The following is a 21934-nucleotide window of genomic DNA, read 5'->3' on the forward strand; positions in this document are numbered from 1 at the left end:
AATGGGAAAGGATGCTTAGAGTGCTTTTTACCCATTCACAAAGGGAGATTGGATTCCCCATTCCCTCAAGAATTTTCCCTCCCCCCTTGCTGCACCCCCATTGCCCTTGGAGAGTGGAGGGCTCTGCATAGTTCATTCAGTACAGTTACCGTAAGCAGGTGACACTGAACAGAAGTTAAAGGTATAGTCTGGGGCTATACATTTGAAGGTCATTTACATTTTGTCTTAGTCATCTAGTGCTGCTATAACAGAAATACTACAAGTGGATGGCTTTAACAAAGAGAAATTTATTCTCTCACAGTTTAGGAGGTTAGAAGTCCGAATTCAGGGCGCCAGCTCCAGAGGAATGCTTTCTCTCTCTGTCGGCTCTGGCAGAAGGTCCTTGTCATTAATCTGGCCTAGGAGCTTCTCAGTGCAGGGACCTTGAGTCCAAAGGACATGGTCTGCTCCACATTCTTCTTGGTTGGTGGTAATGAGGTCCCTCTCCTCTCTTCTCACTTCTCTCTTTTATATCAAAAGAGAATGACTCAAGATACAGCCTAATCCTGTAGATTGAGTCCTGCCTCATTAACACTATTGCCTGTAATCCTATTTTACTATCATTATAGTGGTTAAGATTTACAAAACATAGGATAATTACATCAGGTTGAAAATGGAGGACAGCCACAGAATACTGGGAATCATGGCTTAGCCAAGTTGACACATATTTTGGGGGAACACAATTCAATCTGTAACACATTCTGATGTGACTTTTTTGTATCTTTGTTGTGCACTTTACGACTGAGCAAACCCTCTATGAATATTATACATACCTGTTAACATATTGTTGATGCAAGGAATTGGCTACTTTTCCCTCCTAGTTATAAAGGGGATAGGATTTTTCTTTTTTATTGTGACTTTTTTTTTTAGGTGAAGGTTTACAGAGCAAGTTAGTTTCTCATTCAATAGTTTATATACAAATTGTTCCGTAACATTGGTTGCAACCCCCACAATGTGTCAACACTCTCCCTATTACCACCTTGAGTTCCCCATTGCCATTTGTCTGGTTTTTCTGCCCCTTCCTGTTTTCTTATCTTTAATTTTGGGCAGACGTTACCCTTTTGGTCTTATAATGATGATTGTTCTAAGGAGCACTTCCCTCACAGGTGTTATTGTTTATTTTATAGGCCTGTATATATTATCTAGGAAACCCTGGTGGAGTAATGGCTAAGTGCTACCGCTGCTAACCAAACTGTCGGCAGTTCAAGTCCACCAGGCGCTCCATGGAAGCTCTCTGAGGCAGTTCTACTCTGTCATATAGGGCCGCTATGAGTCGGAATCAACTCGACGGCAGTGGGTTTGGGTTTTTTTTTGGGGGGGGGTATATTATCTGGTTGAAAGGTGATCTCCAGGAGTGGCTTCAGTTCCAAGTTAGAAGGGTGTCTAAGGGCCATAGTCTCAGGCATCCCTCCAGTCTCTCTTGGACCAGTAAATGTGGTCTTTTTTATGAATTCGAATTTTGTTCTACATTTTTTTCCCCTACTCTAACCACAATCTTCTATGGTGGTCCTAGTCAGAGTGTTTGGTGGTGGTAGCCAGGCACCATCTAGTTCTTCTGGTCTCAGGCTAGTGGAGGCTGTGGTTCCTGTGGTCTTTTAGCTCTTTGGATGGATTGTTTCCTTGAGTCTTTGGTTTTCTTCACTCTCCTTTGCCCCAGAAAGAGAGACCAATAGTTGTATCTTAGATGGCCACTCACAAACTTTAAAGATCCCAGATGCTCTTCACCAAAGTAGAAGGTAGAATGTTGTCTTTATGAACTACATTATGCCAATTGACCTAGATGTCTCCCGAGACTATAGCCCTTAGCCTTCAACCCTAGTTACTCAGTCCCTTGAGGTGTTTGGTTACGTCTAGAATGTTTCCATGACTGTGGCCCTTGTGCTCTATTATATATATACAGCACATACACATATGTATGTAGAAATATCCACAGCCAAACCTATATATGCACATGGGTATACTCCCATACACCCTTCCACATCTGTTCAGCATACATATCTACCTATGTCTTCACTTGTAAATTATTGTTTGTCATTACTGTTGTTGTAGGGTTGTATATGTTATACAATTTGCCATTGTTGCCTTTTGTTCTTGCATACCTCTCAGCATCTTCCCTTGCCTTGGTCATATTGTGCTGACTTCCCCCATATTGCATACTGCCTTTCCCTTCACCAAATTTAAGACATGTCTACTCTCTAGTTCGTGATTTTCCCTCCTTCCCCCTTCCATCTCTGGTGACCATCAAAAAATGTATCTTTCTGTGTGTAAACCTTTTTCTTGACTATTTATAATAGTGGTATCATACAATATTTGTCATTTTGTGATTGACTTATTTCACTCAGCATAATGTCCTCCAGATTCATCCATGTTGTGAGATGTTTCACAGATTCACCATTATTCTTTATCACTGCATAGTATTCCATTGTGTTTATGTACCACAGTTTGTTTATCCATTCATCCATTGATGGGCACTTAGGCTGTTTCCATCTTTTTGCTCTTGTGAATGATGCTGCAGTAAACATGGGTGTGCATATGTCTACTCTTGTCACAGCTCTTATTTCCCTAGGATATATACATAGTGGGATTGCTGGATCATGTAGTATTTCTATTTCTAGCTTTTTAAGGAAATGCCATACTATTTTCCATAGTGGTTGTACCATTTTACATTCCCGCCATCAGTGTTTAAGAGTTCTAATCTGACAACCTCGCCAGCATTTGTTGTTTTCTGTTTTTTTAATCAGTGCCATTATTGCTGGGGTGAGATGGTATCTCATTGCAGTTTGATTTACATCTCTCTAATAAAAAAAATTTTTTTTTAATGGCTAATGATCATATAAGCATCTCTTCATGTCTTTTTTAGCCACCTGAATGTCTCCTTTGGTGAAGTGTCTGTTCATGTCTTGTGCCCATTTTTTAATTGGGTTGTTTGTCTTTTTGTTGTTGAGGTGCTGAAGTTTTCTATAAATTTTAGAGATTAGAACCTTGTGGGATATGTATAGCCAAAATTTTTCCCCACTCTGTGGGTTCTCTTTTTATTCCTTTGGTGAAATCTTTTGATGAGCGTTAGTGTTTCATTTTTAGGAGATCCTAGTTATCTAGTTTATCTTTTGATATTTGTACTTTTTTAGTTATATTTGATATTCTATTTATGCCTTATGTTAGGTTCCCTAGCATTGTCTCTCTTCTTTCTTCTGTGATCTTTATAGTTTTATGTTTCACATTTAGGTCTTTGATCCATTTTGAGTTAGTTTTTGTGTGTGGTATGAGGTATGGATCTTGTTTCATTTTTCTGCAAATGGATTTCCAGTTTTGCCAGCACCATTTATTAAAGAAACTTTCTCTTCCCCATTTAATTTACTTTGACCCTTTGTCAAAGATCTGTTGTCCACGGATGGACAGATTTACTTCTAGGTTCTCAGTTCTGTTCCATTGGTCTGTTTGTCTGTTATCGTACCAGTGCCAGGCTGTTTTGACTACTGTGGCTGTATAGTGGATTCTGAGATTAGGGAGTGCAAGGCCTTCTACTTTGTTCTTCTTCTTCAGTAATGCTTTGCTTATCAGGGACCTCCTTCCCTTTCATGTAAAGTTGATTAATTTTTTCCATCCCATTAAAGAATGATGTTGGAATTTGGATTGCATTATATTTGTAGATCACTTTAATGGTGTTGACATTTTCACAATGTTAAGTTTTCCTGTCCATTCATGTAGGTCTCTTTTGGTTTCTTGCAGTATTGTTGTGTAGTTTTCTTTGCATAAATCTTTTACGTCTCTAGTTAGATTTATTCCTGAATATTTTATCTTTTTAAGGCCTATTGTAAATGGTACTGTTTTCCAGATTTCCTTTTCAGAGTTCTTTTTGTTGTTGTAGAGGAGTCCAACTGATTTTTGTATTTTGATCTTGTACCCTGCCACTTTGCTGAATTCTTCTATTCGTTCCAGTAGCTTGGAAGGGATTTTTCAAAATGTAAAATTGTCCTGTACTAATTGACTTAATTTGCTCATACAATGCCTCTTAAAGGTCAGAGAGTTATTAACTTTGCTGATGTTACGAGGTTGGTACCATTCCAGAGACAGAGAGGACACAGCGTCTTACTGTCTCCCAGTGCCTGAAGTCTTTGAACTCAACATAATTGGCCTTGGATAGGTTGTTCTGTGACTCAAGGATATTTTCAGTATAGCCTTCAATAATAAAGTATCTTATTCCTTCTGTTTGCCAAAGTGACTGGGGTTAATATTGAGCTTTCCCAGTGGATATGCAAATCCAATATTGGTGTTCTGCTGATCTGCCCAACTTTTTTGTTAATTGAAAGATAAATATTTTAAACCTATGATTATAATGACCTGATTCTAAATGTGGAGGCGCAGTCAATTTCTGTGAAAGAAATATTTGATTTGTTTTGTTTCTCAGCACTAAGAGACTGCCTCTGTATTACCTTTGTATTTGCACATAACATGACTATTCTTGTCAAATGGTTTTGATGAAATCTGGTGTTTGTGAACATCCAGTGGAAGTCCCCACTGGACCCTGTGGAGCCCTTTTTCAAGTGTGATTTTCCAAACCTTTATCCTAATTGAAAGAACGTTGAGTGTTAGCACCTGTGAAACTGTAGCAAACAATGGATCATTGAAAGGCCATGATGGGTATAAACCAGGGTATAGATAAGAGATATATGGATGTTAAAAACAGTATGTAGTATAGTATGTGAACCACACATCCTAGGCCAGTGGTTTCTTGTCCTTGGTTGCACATTGGAATCACCTGGGGAACTTTAAGGACTGCTGGTGCTAGGTTCCCACCCCCAGGGAAATATGGTAGCCAGGACTAGGCCAAATATCAAGCTATGTGGCAAGTGCTTTATAGAATACAGACTTAAAAAAAAAAAAACCCTTCATCAGCTCTCTTTGAGCATGGTTGTTCAACCAGAAAAGAACTCACTATTATTCTGCCCATATTTATCCATTTAATCTGAGAAGATATCATGAGTACTCTGTAAAAGCCTCATTGAAATCCTGATGCACTCTATGGCACTATCAAAAAAGAAAAGATATTAGTTCATCATATACCTCCATGATAATGCCCTTTTCTTTTCAAGTTTGCATCTCTCCTGAAAATGGATTCTGAGTTCATCATTAAAATATGCTAGCTACTACATACCTAGTACATATTGGCACAAAATGAAGCCATCAATCTGAATAGTAGCGATTAGGAGTACAGTACCTGTATGGCAAGGGAGAAAGGACAGAAATCTAAAATCAGACCTGTTGTGCACACTAAGGCTTCCTCCTCCCCGTTTCCCTGCACTTAAAGCTCTATACAAATGTTAGTTATACCTATTATTTATTATAGGACCAGGAAAATTCTGGTTATCCTGTATAACTAGAGAAGAGAGTTGAGCAGAATAAAAGAATCTCCAGTAACTAAAAAACAGCAGCTAAGGGCCAAACTGCTTCTAGCTCACTCTGACCACTGGAACCTGTACTGTGGATTGGAATGTCTGGGTTTGATGGCGCGTGCTCATTTGGAATTAAAGGCAGACATAAACTTCCTGAGCACCAGAGAAGCAAGCATACTTTGCTAGCACTCAGTCAATATTGTTTTGAATGTATTTCAGGAAGAGCTGGGGGCATTCCCTTCTTTTTCCATAAGCCACTATGGAACAGCAAGGTTTATTGATGGTTTGTTGACACTCCTCCTACTTTGAGGGGAAACCTATACCTAAGTGGAGGGGCTAATTAGGATAACTGCAACTAAAATAATTATAGAGTAGTAACAGGGTTTCTTTTTAATCATAAGAAAATATTGCCCGTCAAAAGATAGACAGCTCTTAAGAATCATGGGTTGTCAGGAATTCAGCATAGGAAAATGGGACTTAGCCATAGGAAAGCTAGCTGCAAGTCTCATTTAGATTGTAATTCAGAAGCAGACAGCTCAAACTGGTGAGTTATGACCCAGAAGACAGCCAAAGGAGAAATTGATTCCACAGCACACTAGAAACCCAAGTGCCTCTGACCAGGAGAAAAGGAAGAAAGAAAAAATTTAAATCTGATGATCAGAGACCACCTGTTGCCCAAGACTGAGATTCCCTTATCCCGCTATTATTATTCCTCAAATGACCTTAAAGCATGGCTTGGGAATGAGACAAAAATTCGTAGCCCTGGTGGTACAGTGGTTAAAGCACTCGGCTGGTAACCAAAAGGTCGGTGCTTTGAACACACCAACCGCTCCCCTGAAGAAAGATGTGGCAGTCTGCTTCCATAAAGATTTAAAGCCTTGGAAATCCTATGGGGGCAGTTCTACTCTGTGCTATGGAGTTGCAATGAGTAGGAATAGATTCGACAGCATTGGTATTGCCCTACTAGACCTAGAACTAAGTAGTTGTTGTTGTGTGCCATGGAGTCGATTTTGACTCATAGCGACCCAGAGTAGAACTGCCCCATAGGGTTTCCCAGGGTGTAATCTTTATGGGAACAGACTGCCAGGTCTTTTCTCCCATGGAGCAGCTGGTGGGTTTGAACTGCCAACCCTCTGGTTAGCAGCCCAACACTTAACCATTGCAGCACCAGGGCTCCTTAGAACTAAGTAGTTAAGTCTATTGAAATCAAAGTTCCTCCTAAGGAGACAAATCATGGAGTTTGATGATGGACATTTGTCCACTGAAATGCCCACTCTTGTTTCTTTTTCTATGGGTTTTGAAGTCTGTTGTTGCCAGTGAGAAATTACTGTACCAAGAAAATAAGGCTTTTCTTGATAATTAAGTATTTTTTTTACCTTTGTCCTCATTTTTGTACCTTTTTCAGCTTGGTTGCAACAGCATTTTAGACCTTTTGCATTCTGATAAGAGATGACTCTGAGATGTCTTAGATAAGCTTCCCAGAAGAGAACGTTAACTGGTTTAGGGCAATTTTAGCTCTGTCCCTGAGTTCTAACATTATCTCAAGAATCAGGCTGACCTTTTTGTCGCAACTTGCTCTTTGTCTCCCTCTATCTTTTTTTGGGGGGGGGGGTGGGTTGGTAAGGAATTGTCCTTGTGCTTAGATGGCAAAACTAATTAGGATTTTTCACCTAGGCATGACCAACAAATGTGAGGGGACGAGACAAGGAGTTTTCTAGTTTCTCCAGCAGGTGTATTCATTATGTGAGTTGAAGAGTGTATTCTGTTCCCAGGGCTGATGGTCAGGAACACCATGATCTTGTTTAGATTACTTCTCACTGGGCCTCCATTTCCTTATCTCTTCAAAGGAGTGGAATTTGACTTGATTATTGGTTACCAGTAAGTTCCAAGAAGCCCTAGAGCCCTAGCTGTCCACATAGTTCCATGAAGGGACCAAAGGGTAGAGTCACATGGACAGGGCTCTTTGTTCCACCAGAACAGTTTCTGCTTTACTTTGTTTTCTGTGTTGGGCTCTCACATGAGATTTACTTAACAAAAAAGGAAATTCGCTGGACCTTACTTTGAGTCTGTGTTGTTTGACTGTAGATAGGCTGTAACTTTCCCTGACTCTGTGGAAAGGACCATCATTTGTGTGTGCATTGTCTTTCGGAGGGCTTCCAGAGGAGTCATCTTCAAAAAGCAGTTCAGAAACATCTCTTTCATCACTTCCTGTCCATATCTGTAGCTGTAGAGTAGAAAGATCTCTCCTTTCCTACCAAGCAAAGACACTTGAGCATTCTGCGAAGGCTGCTGCACGTGGGACTCAGTAACCCCTCTCTTATAGTAATCTCAGGGAGAAGCCAGGGAAGAGCACTGAAGTGATAAAGCTATTGCGGGGACATGTGGTGTAGACTCTGGAGTGATGGGACAAATCAGATGTTGTTGTGTACAGAGCTGTTCAGCTGATGAGCAACATAGCAAATAGAACTTGAAATCAGTTTACGTAAGCATTTGTGCATATTTCACAAAACATATCAGTCAGGCTGTTTGATCCTAATATGGTAACTTGGAAAAGCCCAGAAGAATCAGGGAGTTAGTCCCTTTCAGTCCTAATATTCTGAAATGACACATGAGCAAATCTGGTGTTAAAAGATACCTTAGATCTCAAAAGTTAGGTGTGGATAGATGAGAAAAACAAAAGTGAGGAAGTCGATACACCAAACAGAGACAATATTTTGTGTACTTTTGTGTTGTAAAGACCAGAAAAATGAGGCAGTAGCTGAATGAGACCTAGGATCCATGTCCCCTTGATCTCCCAGTCTTTCTAGCCTTTATTTTCATTTCTCTTCTCTTCATTCCACCAGCCACCTTCTCTCTTCATTGTCCTCTGGTCCCTGTCTTTGCCTCACTTCCTCCTGCTCCTTCTCTTCATATGGTTTCTTTCCTCTACCTCGTGCTTCATTTTGCTTTCCTTCATTTTCTCTCTCTACCCCTTACCTACTCCCAAGGCTCCCACAGTCCCAAACCTTGGATACTACTTGGGCTGCCCAGGTGTGCTCCATAAGCACGCATAGCCCAGTGAGTTCCTGCTAAGTATTTCCTGACAAGTACTTTTAATACTGAGAGATTCCAATGAGCACATTCGAATCATCCGGTACTTATTTTCTGACGTTGGCCAATCCTTCATGCTTGAGAGAAGTACTCTAAAGCTAGGCTAACACCTAAAACCAGAAAACTAAACCCACTGCTGTCCAGTTGATTCCAACTCGTAGTGACCCTGTAGGACAGAGTAGAACTGCCCCATGGGGTTTCCAAGGAGGGCCTAGTGGATTCAAACCGCTGACCTTTTGGTTAGCAGCCGTAGCTCTTAACCACTATGCCACCAGGGTTTCTGGCTAACACCTAGCAATACCTAATTGCCTTTTACCATCAGCCTTTAAGGGGATAGATCTATGATAGGTTAGTTTTAAATGATATCTTAAAGATTAAAAACAATAACAACAAAGTCCCCCATAAAATTTGGTGACAGATGAGAACTAGTATGTAAGACAAGTTGGGAGCTCAATTTGACCATATTGCTTATTCTGTTATCACCGTGGAGTGTTGGGTTGAATAAGTCAGAGTATGGGATATAAGGTTAGTTGTAATATGATGATTTCTTTTTGCCCATTTATGCCTAATTACTCTCTTCTTAGAAATAAAGAAATGTCAGAGCCTTTCATGAAATCCATAAACACACCAGAGGCAGCAATATACTTTAGCCTGTAACTTTTGAAATCCCAGGTCATGAGTAAAACTAAGTCACATGATGGTCAAGCCACTCTTTGCCAAATCTGTCCCATAAAACAGACAAAGTTAGTTGAAAAGTCTAAAATGAGAAAGGAACCAGAATAGGAATAGGCTGCAGGCAACAACCAGAGTGCAAGTTGCTTATAAACTCTCAACATACATATACTGGCAAATACAGTATGAAACTCCTCTGTGTACCTGCTCTTTGTTCCCCAGTTCCAAGCAGGTGAAGAATGACTCGAGAGGTTCCATTTCCTTTCTAGATAAAGAGGTGTAGCAAATAAACTATTTACTTGGGCTCAGTGTGCACCCTCTCTGGAAGGCCCTTGTCTGCCTCTGTTAGGAGAGCTCCTACCCCAGAGACTGAGGACAGGGAGAGGTGGTATTATACAGTGGCTTATAGCGTAGACTCTGGATTCAAATATTAACTCCAGCATGACTAGTTGTGTGCCATTAGGCAAGTTATCATACTTAACCCCACAGGCCTCAGTTTCTTCATCTGTCATTTGGGGATCATAATGGAGTCTACACCAGGGGGTTGTTGTGTGGATCATATGAGCTAATAGTAATCATTCAATAAATGTTATCTACTGATACTTCTCATGAACATAATACTTATGCAGGTATTGATACATAGATGAATAGCTTTCTTGGTCTTGTAGTTTAGTTACATTCTATGTTATATTTTTTAAATTTTATCGTGGTAAAATATATATAACAAAAATTGCCATTTTAACCATTTTTAAGTGTACAATTCAGTGACAATTAACTACACTCACATGTTGCCCAGCCATCACCAGTATCAATTTCCAGGCTTTTTCATCACCCTAAACAGAAACTCAGCACCCCTTAAGAAATAACTCCTCATTTTCCCCTCTCCTCAGCCCTTGGAAACCACTTATTAGAGACTTTGGTCTCCGCACATTGGCCTATTCTAGATATTTCATGTAAGTGGGTTCATGCAGTATGTGTCATTTTGTTTCATTAAGATAGTGTTTTCAAGGTTCATCCATGTGGTAGCATGCATCAGAACTTTATTTCTCTTTATGGCTGAATAATATATATATATATACCACATTTTGTTTATTCATTCATTTGTTGATAGACACAGGTTGTTTCTACCTTTTGGCTATTATGAATAATGCTGCAATGAGCATTGGTTTACAAGCATCTGTTTGAGTCCCGGCTTTTAAGTCTTTGCAGTATATACCTAGTAAATAGATTTTTATGGGCTAGGCTTGAGCTCACTCACCATGTAAAACACTACTTCCCTGGGAAAATGTGTTTTGAGTCCGAAATATTGAACTTAATGAGGAAATTTGTACCACACCCTACCCTCTTCGTAAAGTGAGTCTTTATATTGATCCTGGAGCCATTTATAGTGACTAACACACTATCATATAAGCCCCCTGGTTTGTTTTCTAACATCTTAACCTAAACTTTATGAACTGCTATAATGAACTGAAGTCACACACTAAAGCTTTTTAATTAAATGGTTAGTCCTATTGCAAAACTGCCTTAATGAAAATTTTTTGAGTACATGTGGATTGTTTTGGGACCTCTTTAGGGAAATGTGGTAATTTCTAAGATGACTGCTTTGATCTTTTTTAACTGAGAAAATTGCCAATAAGGTAAATTGAATTAACTCATTCAACTTGATGAAGTAGTTTTCTTTTAGTTTTTAGGTAAATTTAGTTGCACATTGGGGTCAGTGAAAACTGTGATGTTTGTGTGTGATCGATAAGAGATTTAGAGTTTTTATTAAGAATTCCAGAAAACCAGAAACTTCTAGGTAATATGTATATCACAATGAAGAAAGCCACCATTCTTTAGGCCAAAGGTCATCATTCAAACATAAGATCAGTAGGTCATGGAGCCTGCGTTACCTCATCTTAGGCAGAAAACATACTTTGTTTAATGATGTAACATATTGTTCACAAACGCCTTCTCTGTTCAGGGATCAGCCAGAGAAGAGTACGTTTCTGAACTATGTTTCAGGTTCCAGAAGGCACTTGTTCTCTCTCACTGTTCCTCTCTGGGTTTGTCTGCAGCAGATTACCATGTTGTGGCGCTCTTTTCCTGCCTTTGATGGCAGCTCATACATGGAGCTCTCGTCCTTCCCCCACACAGAGCAGTGGGTAGTCTAAGTTACTGGACACCAGGCCTGCTCAACTCTGAAAAGGCCCTTTTTAAAAAATTCTCTGTGTATCTCCTCATATTTTAATGTATTATTTTAGATTCTGAGCTTTATTATTTTATAAATGAAAGTGTGTTATATCCCCAGCTCAGTTAAATTTATCTGTATACTTTGGCTCTCATTTCATTCAGCATCACAAGCATTTATTGAGCACCTACTTCAAGCCTGTTGCCACAGAATACAGAGATGACCAGAACATAGTTCCTACCTTCCATGGACTCACAGTCCAGGAGGGAAGACAGACATATCAACGAGTAGCAAGGATTCACAATACAGTGTGAAAATAGACATACAAACAAAGGGCTAACCATTGCTGTAGAGTCAATTCTGACTCATAGCAACCTTATAGGACAGAATAGAACTGCCTCATGGGATTTCCAAGCCTGTGATCTCTATGGTAGCAGACTGGCACATTTTTCTCCTGTGGAGTGACTGGTGGGTTTGAACTGTAGACCTTTCTTCAGTTAGCAGCCGAGCGCTTAACCACTGCACCATCAGCGCTCCTCAAACAAAGGGCTACAGGATCTCAAAGGAGGGAAGGCAGGGTGGCCAACCATCCTGTTTTGCTTGAGGGACATGTTGTTGTTGTTAGGTGCTGTCTCGGTTCTGACTCATAGCGACCCTACGCAGAATAGAACGAAACACTGCCCGGTCCTGAGCCATCCTTACAGTCGTTGTTATGCTTGAGCTCATTGTTACAGCCACTGTGTCAATCCACTTCATTGAGGGTCTTCCTCTTTTCCGCTGACCCTGTACTCTGCCAAGCATGATGTCCTTCTTCAGGGACTGATCCCTGCTGACAACATGTCCAAAGTATGTAAGACGCAGTCTCACTATCTTTGCCTCTAAGGAGCATCCTGGCTGTACTTCTTCTAAGACAGCATGGCAGTCCATGGTATATTCAATATTCTTCGCCAACACCACAATTCAAAGGCATCAGTTCTTCTTCAGTCTTCCTTGTTCATTGTCCAGCTTTCACATGCATATGATGCGATTGAAAATACCATGGCTTGGGTCAGGCGCACCTTAGTCTTCAGGGTGACATGTTTGCTCTTCAGCACTCTGAAGAGGTCCTTTGCTGCAGATTTACCCAGTGCAATGCGTCTTTTGATTTCTTGACTCCTGCTTCCATGGCTGTTGATTGTGGATCCAAGTAAAATGAAATCCTTGACAACTTCAGTCTTTTCTCCGTTTATCATGATGTTGCTCATTGACTCAGTTGTGAGGATTTTTGTTTTCTTTATGTTGAGGTGCAATCCATACTGAAGGCTGTGGTCTTTGATCTTCATTAGCAAGTGTTTCAAGTCCTCTTCACTTTCAGCAAGCAAGGTTGTGTCATCTGCATAAAGCAGGTTGTTAATGAGTCTTCCTCCAATCCTGATACCCCGTTCTTCTTCATATAGTCCAGCTATGCCAAGAACTGTGGAAGACAGCTCCCTGGCCAACTGACTGGAAGAGGTCCATATTTATGCCTATTCCCAAGAAAGGTGATCCAACCAAATGTGGAAATTATAGAACAATATCATTAATATCACACGCAAGCAAAATTCTGCTGAAGATCATTCAAAAAAGGCTGCAGCAGTATATTGACAGGGAACTTCCAGAAGTTCAGGCTGGTTTCAGAAGAGGATGTGGAACCAGGGATATCATTGCTGATGTCAGATGGATCCTGGCTGAAAACAGAGAATACCAGAAGGATGTTTACCTGTGTTTTATTGAGTATGCAAAGGCATTCAACTGTGTGGATCATAACAAATTATAGATACCATTGCAAACAACGTGATTCCAGAACACTTAACTGTGCTCATGAGGGACCTGTACATAGATCAAGAGGCAGTTGTTTGGACAGAACAAGGGGATACTGATTGGTTTAAAGTCAGGAAAGGTGTGCGTCAGGGTTGTATTCTTTTACCATACCTGTATGCTGAGGGACATGAAGCCTTCAGTATTAAAATTAGGACAGTCTCCAGAAAACCAATATGGTTGGTCACCATATCTATCTGGGAGAGATGGAGAATACTTCAAAGAGAAGATGCCATTTGAACTACAGCTTGAAAGAGTAAGTAAAAGTTCAGCAGGCACTTAAAAGAGGTGAGGATATCATTTTCGGCAGATATGAAAGAGCATTTTATATTCAGGGAATGATGAGCAATTAGTGTGAACAAAGCAAATTGACTTTGGCCGACGTGTATGTGTATGGATGGGATCAAATCATCCCATGGTAAGGAGTCTTTACTATGTCCTGTGGACTAGTGATTTTCAAATGACTGTAGTGAATCCCTTGGCTCAAATGAAACCTTGTTTGGAAGCATAAATAGAGAAAAAAACAAAATTTCTCTGATTGAAAGAAACATGCAAGGGCAGAGTGCTAGAATCTCTGCGCCTATTCCCTCTCTCCTTTTGTCCCTCTTAGAAGCTTGTGAGGAGGGTTTTGGGGAGCATAGTTTGAAAACCACACCTGTGGACCATGAGGAGCCACCAAAAAATTTAAAACAGAGGAGTGCATGACATAATGCTTCTTTTGTGATGAGAGAGATTATAAGGAGAATTGACTGGACAAGGAGAAAACTTGGATAAGGAAAACCAATTAGGGGGTCATTTTAACAGTCTGAGAGAAGCCCAAGCTTCAGCAGAGACCATGGGGATAGAGAAGTGGGTGAGTATAAAGACATTTCTGAAGATTGCATTACTAGGACTTGGTAGATTGATCATAGTAAGGGTGGGGGGAGGGAAAGGTTGCTGGGTGAGGAAGAAGGAGATCTCAAGGATGATGCTTTCTTATTTGAGTTATTTGATTGCTGGTAAAACTGTTAACGGGGCTAGGGAATACAGATATGGATTGGTTTTGGAGAAAACGAATAGATTTGGTAATAGCGAAACATCCTCTTTTCCATTCAAAGATTCAGAAATTGGACACGTTTTCTTTCTGCACTCTGTAGAAACTTTAAGAGTTTTTTAGACCACTAGGGAAGACAACCAACCATATGGGTAATCTCTACTGTAGTCGGATTTCTATTAGCCAGCTCATTTTCTTTTGATTCTCCAGTAAATCAGAGAAAACCAAAATATGATCACTCATGCCTAGATCAGTTTTCCTCAATCTTCATCTAAGACTTGACTTTGATAATAAAACGCTTTTTGGTGTGCTGGTCTTATTGGCTACAAATGTATTTGTCCTTTATTAGCAGGGCGGTGGGTAACAATTTTATTTTTACTTAGTACCCAGCTTACACACAGGATTTGTTCCAAAAGTTTGTTTTAAAGTTAATTGTTTGGAACTCAGAGTGCATTTTCCCATAGTACCAGCATTATACATGGTGATTAGGTTCTCATGCTAGTCTACAAAGCCTGATTTAGCCCATACTATAACTGAAAGTGTGGATTTTTGCAATGGAAATTAGTTGGAAATAATGCTGTTGCAGTTAAAATGAAAACAATAGTTGAAAAATAAATAGTCTGGGTATTTGTTTCCCTGAAAGGGTAGTGCTTGATGAAAAGCAAGTTTAATCCTAGGAAGACAAAGAGAATGGATGAGGATTTTTGTGTGAATTGGACACCACAGCTTTTTAAATTTATTTTTTAAATAATGTTTTTAGAGGATTTAAAAAAAATAAGAGCAATCGTGTTCATTGTGGAAAATTTGGAAATTGAAAAACATATTTTAAAAATTAAGTCATCAATAATGCTGCCAGCTAGAGAGAACCACTGTTAGCTGTTAGTGTGTCGGTGTGTTTCCTTTCAACGTTTCCCTTAGTATGTGTATTTTTTAAATCAGCCCGACAATAGAGGAATGGCTTAGCAATTATGGTGCATCCACAGTATGAACTCTTATGCAGTCCTTAAAATGACATTTATGAAAGATATTTAAAGACATCTAAAAATATTTATGATATAAAGAGAAATGAAGTCCTGATACACGTGTGCCACAACATAGATGGACCTTGAAAATATTATGCTGAGTGAAATAATTCAGTCATAAAAGGACAAATATTGTATGACCTCATTGATATGAAATACCTAGACCAGGCAAATGTATAGAGACCAAAGTTTATTAGTGGTTACCAGGGATGGGAGGGAAAAAGGGGCAGCAGATTCTGGTGATTGTTGTACAACATGATTGATTTCACTGAATTGTACTTTTGAAAAATGTTGACTTGGCAGATGTAGTGTTATCTATGTTTTTACAACAATAAAAAAATTATGATCTAGTATTGAGTAAAAGGCAACCTTACATTGATACTTTGGTGATGAGGGAGCGTTAAGCAAATCAACATTAATCAACCAGAGCAGGGATCAGCTGTTACGCCACCAAGCAAGACTCCCCGTGCTCACTCCCACCACCACCGCCCAACAACAATCACAGCCAGACTTTTTGTAGAAATTCTGAAGAGGGCATATGTGCCCTTTGAAGTCTATAGAGATTGGTGGCTCTAGCTCTTTATTACTTCTGGTTTTTCCTTCCAATTACAGGGCTTTCTTCTCCCTGGATGCATGGTATCACTAGCACTACTCCAGCTTAACTACGATGAGGGTCATTTTTTTTTTCATAAATAGAATGGAAAGAGGGCCATGAATTTCCTGAGGTAATTAGGCAAGGATTGAACAGAGATGAGAAGGACTTGGGTAAAAAAAAGAGATGTGTATATACCTGTAAGGAAGAAGATTATATGGAGTAGAATGTATTGAGCTAAGAATGATGAAAGAAAAATGACAAAATGGAACCTTGTAGCATACAGACAGACCTGGGAGAGTGGATGGGAGAAAAGAGGTTGTTTGTTTAGGACTGGGGGTGGTTACAGAGCAGCAGAAGAGAGCAAGCAAAGGATAGTGAGTTTGGGGAAATGTGGCCAGCTGAAATAAGAGTTTTAGGAGAAGGCAGCAAATGTAATTTGCAGCAACCAATTTTCTTTTAATAAGAGAGCAGAGATGGTTTATGAGGACAGGTACTTCAAACAGTAATCATCCAAGAACTAAAAAGCACTCTTTGAAGTTTATTTAATATTACTGCTATGGTTGTGCCCCATTTGATTTTAGCACAATCAATGATTGCCAAAAAGCAGTTTGTGCATCCTTTTTCCTTCTCAACTCCTTTTAGTTAAGACTGGATTTGCCACTGACTTTGTATTTGTTCATCCATTAAGGAGCTGAAAATTAGAAAGATGTGAGAGGTGGAGGAAAGGAAGGTGTTTGTGTGGAGGGAGGTGTATTTACATGTGAAGGTTTTTAATGTATTAGGAAAATAAAAAGGTTTCATTGCACTGTATAAAAGCATGTGGTATTGTAATTCTCACCCATATCTATGCAAGCGAATTCCCCTCTATGGAATTCTGTGGCTCTGTGTGATTGTGAATTACTTAAGGAAGTGGTTAAAATGCAGAGAGTCAAAGTTATTAAGTCTAGGGTGGGTCACAGGTCCTCAGTCAGTGGCTCTTAACGTTGGCTGCAAATTGTAATCACCTGGAGAGCTTAAAAACACTGATGCCTGGGTTCTGCCCCCAGACATTTTTATCTAATTGATTTAGGGGTAAGACCTGGGCACCGGGACTTTAAAAAGCCCCCATAATATTCAGACAGGTTTGAGAACATGTAGTTTAGCCCATTACTAAGTGATGGGGGCTGGGGAGATTAAACCAGTGGTTTTCAAAGTGTGGCCCTGGAACCAGCAGTTTCAGCATCAACAGAACCCTCCTTGGAAATGCAAAGTCTTGGGCCCCTCTCCAGATTTACTGAATCTGAAATTTTGAGGGTGGAGCCCAGCAATCAGTGTTTTAAGGAAACCTACAGGTGGTTCTGGTTGATAGACACTGGATTAAAGAGTCCTTCCCAACCCTTTCTAAGGTGCATTTGTGGGGGTTGCTGGAGAAGAGATGTCCTCGCCTGCCGTTAGAAACTGACCTGGGGAAGGGCTTTGGTAGAAATGCTTTTAATTATAATATTAGGAATCATGGTGAGGAAGGTAAAAGGGATGATAATTTGCTGTAAAGCCCAAGCAAGTTCAGGAGGGAGCATGTCTTCATCTGAGTTGGGTTGGTTGCATGGGCAGGCATAGCCCTGGAAGCAGTACCTGCAAAGAAACTCCTACTTATCCTTCAAGAGTCTACTCAAATGCCAGCCTCCTCTGTCAAGATTTCTCTGAGCTCTGCATCCTTGTATTTCCTTAGCACTTTCTACATTACTCTGTGAGCTCTTATCTTACTGTATTGTAGCTGTCTATGTCTCACTAAGTTGTGTGCTCTTTGAAAGAAAGGACACTGTCTTATTCATCTTTGGATCTCAGTGCCTAATACAATAGCTGGTACATACTAAATGTCCTAGAAGTGTTTGTTGAGGGGAAGGCATCAGGAGTGACCAGCTTTTTGGCTGTCAAGAGCCTTCGAAAGATGGGTTTACCTTTGTGAATTACTCATGGTCCGGAAGCTGATGGCACTCTGCCTTGAAGTCTAGGGACCTAGATCCTGTTTGCACACCATAAATTAGTGTCTCTCAGTAGTGGCCTTACACAACAATGATATCTCAGATTATATATGTGTGTGTGTGTAAATTTTCAGGTACCAGGACAACAACCATCAACGTTTCTCTTATTTTCTGTTATCACAGGTAGATCTACATAAACCCAAAAACCCATTGCCTTCGAGTTGATTCCGACTCATAGCAACCCTATCCCACCAAACGCAGTGCCATCGAGTCAATTCTGACTCATATAGCCTAGGACAGAGTAAAACTACCCCATAGGGTTTCCAAGGAGTGCCTGGTGGATTTGAACTGCCGACCTTTTGGTTAGCAGCCGTAGCTCTTAACCACTATGCTACCAGGGTTTCCAGATCTACATGCGAAATATAATCAATGTAACCGATATATCTGCCACAGGACAAAAGTACTTGAGTATTTGGGCCCCAGTGGTTGCCTCTTAGCTGGGCACTACCATCTTCCTCTTCTTTGTACTTCTCTTACTCTATAACCTAGTCTGTTCATCCCTCATCTGTTCATAGATATTCTCCAAACAGGATAGAAAGCAGATTCAGCAATCGCTTAGCAAATTACAATCAGTTTTCCATTAAGCCTTCTGAAGATTATACTACTCAGGTCACAGTGATTGGATGTGTGGGTGTTCCCAAACTCTTTAGAGTCACAGATTTACAAGCAATCCCTTGGTTTAATCTCCTAGGTGGTTAATCACACATTCATTGTATATGGATTTTTACTGGTTTAAGTCTCAGAGGATAACCGTATAACATCTATTTCTAAGTTTTTTTGAAGGTGGAATACCTCACTGTCAGGTTCTGCCAAGAGTGATACTTTCTAAATGTTATAGGAACTTTGAGATATATGTCATTCTCATTTTCTAAAATGGAATTTTCAGACCCAGAGAGTAAACCAGAAGAAACTGACTTTATGTCTTCTGTGCCAACCCATGTACCTGATATGTATGTGCTAAATAGATTTGTCTACCTTTTTTCTATAGGCATTATATCTGATAGCCACTAACGGAACCCCAGAGCTCCAGAATCCTGAGAGACTGTCGACTGTATTCCGTGACTTTTTGAATCGCTGTCTTGAGATGGATGTGGATAGGCGAGGATCTGCCAAGGAGCTTTTACAGGTGAAAATAAAACAGGACAATTACAAAGACAGTCATTATATTGAGATTTTTCATGTGTGTGACAGCAAGAGATGTCTAGTTAGAGTAAGGCTGTAACCATTTGATTTTAGACCACAGGCACATAAGTATATAGGCATGCATCTAATACATGATTGACTGGTATGGTGCCTTCCTTCTGAGAAGTTGACAGTTTAATCTAAAGATCACTTTTGGTCTTCCTGGAGTTTTATTTTGCAAGGAAGACAACAACAACAACAATGTGAACCTCTGGTGTTGATGTTTTGTTCTAAACTTTACTTGTGCCCCTAGATGTTGTATACAGGTGCTCTTGGCTGGAGGTAATTCTCTACATAACTATGCAATTATTTCCGTAGCATTTGCTACTCTAAAGCTTTGCTGGTCAAAGTCCCTTTGCTTGTGATGCCAGTTGGCAGGCACGTGCTTGCCTGGGTGAGTACCATCCAGTAGTGAGTGCCTCTGTAACCATTTGTCCTTTTCATGGCGCTCGGGGATTAGTATCTGTGATGATAATTACTGCCCATTATGGACCAAACACTTTATGTACATTATCTCATTTAATTCTTAAGATAACTGTATAGGGCAGGTGTTGTTATCCCATTTACAGATGTAGAAATTGAGGCTCAAAGAGATATTTAACAAGATCACACAACTGTTGAGTGGCAGAGCTAGGATTTGAGCTCGGGATTGTCTGACTTTCCACCACACAAACACACAAACCAATTTAGAAAAAAAAATATGTTTATACTGATAAATTAACATATGCCCAGGAGCCCTGGTGGCACTGTGCTTAAGACCTCAGGCTGCTGACCAAAAGACTGGTAGTTTGAATCCACCAGCCTCTCCATGGAAACCCTATAGGGCAGTTCTCCTCTGTCCTATAGGGTCACTATGAGTTGGAATTGACTCAGTGGCAACAGGGTTGGGTTTTTTTTTTTTTTTTTTTTTTTTTGGTCTTTCAGGTTTACACATATAGCTTTACCACTGAGACTATTCCTCAGGGACATGTGTCCAGGTTTGTAACACCCAAGAACAATGTCCTGTGACTTTGAACACATAAGTCAGTTAAGCAAAAGGTGCAACACCTGGTTATACAAAATGCTAGCTAGCCCCCAATTCAGTCTGTACTAGGCCAGCCAAAAAAAAAAAAAAAACTTTTCCTGTTTCTTCTGAACTCCCTCCAGAGACACAGAGCAAACCCAGGCAAAAAAATGTCCACACCCAACACAAATCACACATGGGATAAACTGATTTGGAGGAATTGAGGAGGTTATACTTCTTTTCCGCTACCTGTGAACACTTCACATGCTGTCGTAGATAGGGTCCTAGAACGTCAAATCTGCAATGGCCCTTTGAGATACTCCAGTTAATCCAAAGTCAAATTACAAATGAAAAACCTGATCTTTTGAGTGCTTCACTTACTCATCCCTTCACCCCTCCCACCACTCTACATCCACACCTTGGTACACATTTCTCCTATGTCTTCTAAGAATGAGTGAAGATAGAGGTTCTCTTAAGGGAGCTGTGCAGTTAAATGGATAATTGAATCAATTATCTAATTAACTCAGATCCCAACAACACTTTTATCTGAACCAGTCAAATGACTGATGCAGAACTGTATTTTGAGTCTAAGTTGAATAGTTTGCTTGCTGTATCTTTTCATTTCATACATGTAAGCAATAACTTTCATATCGACTTACGTCCATGTAATTCCATTCTCTGACTGTAACCTGTCATGGCCTATTTTTGAGGTTAGAAAGGAGAGACATGTGTGATCATCTCTCAGTGATTTCACACCACTGGAAAGCTTGAGAGAAGACACAGGTCTTGAATATTTGTATGCTTTCTATATGGCCTAAGACAGTTCTCTGTCAATCAGTTGGTATTTACTGAAAAAAGGCATGAGTCCAGTGGATCATAGGAAACTGTCGAAGGTATGATGCCTACTCTCAAGAAGTTTGCAACCTCCTTGGGTATGTGAAAAGATAACGCAAGGCTTTTTTAGAGACTCTTTCAAACCAAATGGCTATTGAAACAGTAAATGTCATGTTGATTGGAGAAATATCTGTGTAGGCTAGGGTGATCTGAACATGTCTATGAACAGGAAAGATTTATGCTGGGCCTTGAAAAATGGATCAATTTTAGGCAGTTGAGGAACAAGAGGGCAGGAATTTCAGATGAAAGGGTTAGGGTGTGATCAATGACATATAAGCAAGATTTAAGGAAACATAAAATAGAAAGTCTAGCTGAAGTGAAAAGTTCAAGGAGGGAAGATATAAGACCATAGATGGCTTTAAACACCAGGCTAAAGAGTTGGGGCTGTATACAGTGGGGGAAACACTGGAGATATCTGAGGGACAAACATGATAAAACCTTTGTGTAGGTAAATAGTATACATAAGAATGAGCAATAGGAAAAAATGGAGGCGAGGGACCAAAGGAGAGTTATTGTTATAGTTTGAGATTGAGTTCATTAGGCCTAAACTAGGAAAATTGAACAGAAAGAAAGAAAATGAACAGAATGATATGATTTACCTGTGATATGGGAGAATGGGTGAATGAGGCAGACATTCACTTCTGGAAATGTCAGGAGACAAGCATAGTATAGGCGTTGGCACACTATGCCAGAACTGTTTTACGTAATTTCATCATTTCTGTGTGTTATATGTGTGGACATGTCGTTATACGGTCACATCATTTGCAGAAAAAGTAAGGTATTTTGACCTTACATCACACAAGAGTGCCCTGCTTGAAAGACTTTAACATATGTTTTTAAATATTGAATTTAAGGTAACAGAAAAAAGGTCACTTAAAAGAAAATAGCCAGTAGGCAATTGGAGAAACAGGACCAGAGCTCAGGAAGGAGATCAGGTCCCACAATATAGATTCGGGAATCATCCTTAGAAAGCTGATGATAGGT

General features: G+C 39.9%; 1 protein-coding gene across 3 annotated transcripts in view; it reads left to right on the plus strand.

The window, feature by feature from the left end:
• Positions 1-21934, plus strand: part of PAK3 (p21 (RAC1) activated kinase 3) — a 298000-nt gene that overhangs the window by 268664 nt on the left and 7402 nt on the right. For 2 of the 3 annotated variants that reach the window (XM_064278684.1, XM_003414800.4), the window contains one exon: positions 18860-19137. In XM_064278684.1, the coding sequence (XP_064134754.1) occupies positions 18860-19093 (234 nt within the window). In that variant the 3' untranslated portion in view covers positions 19094-19137. Of the gene's footprint in view, positions 1-18859; positions 19138-21934 lie in introns of those variants that run through there. The other variant, XM_010594684.3, reaches the window with a different exon arrangement.

This window comes from Loxodonta africana, chromosome X (genome assembly GCF_030014295.1).
Source record: "Loxodonta africana isolate mLoxAfr1 chromosome X, mLoxAfr1.hap2, whole genome shotgun sequence".
Taxonomy (NCBI): Eukaryota; Metazoa; Chordata; class Mammalia; order Proboscidea; family Elephantidae; genus Loxodonta; species Loxodonta africana.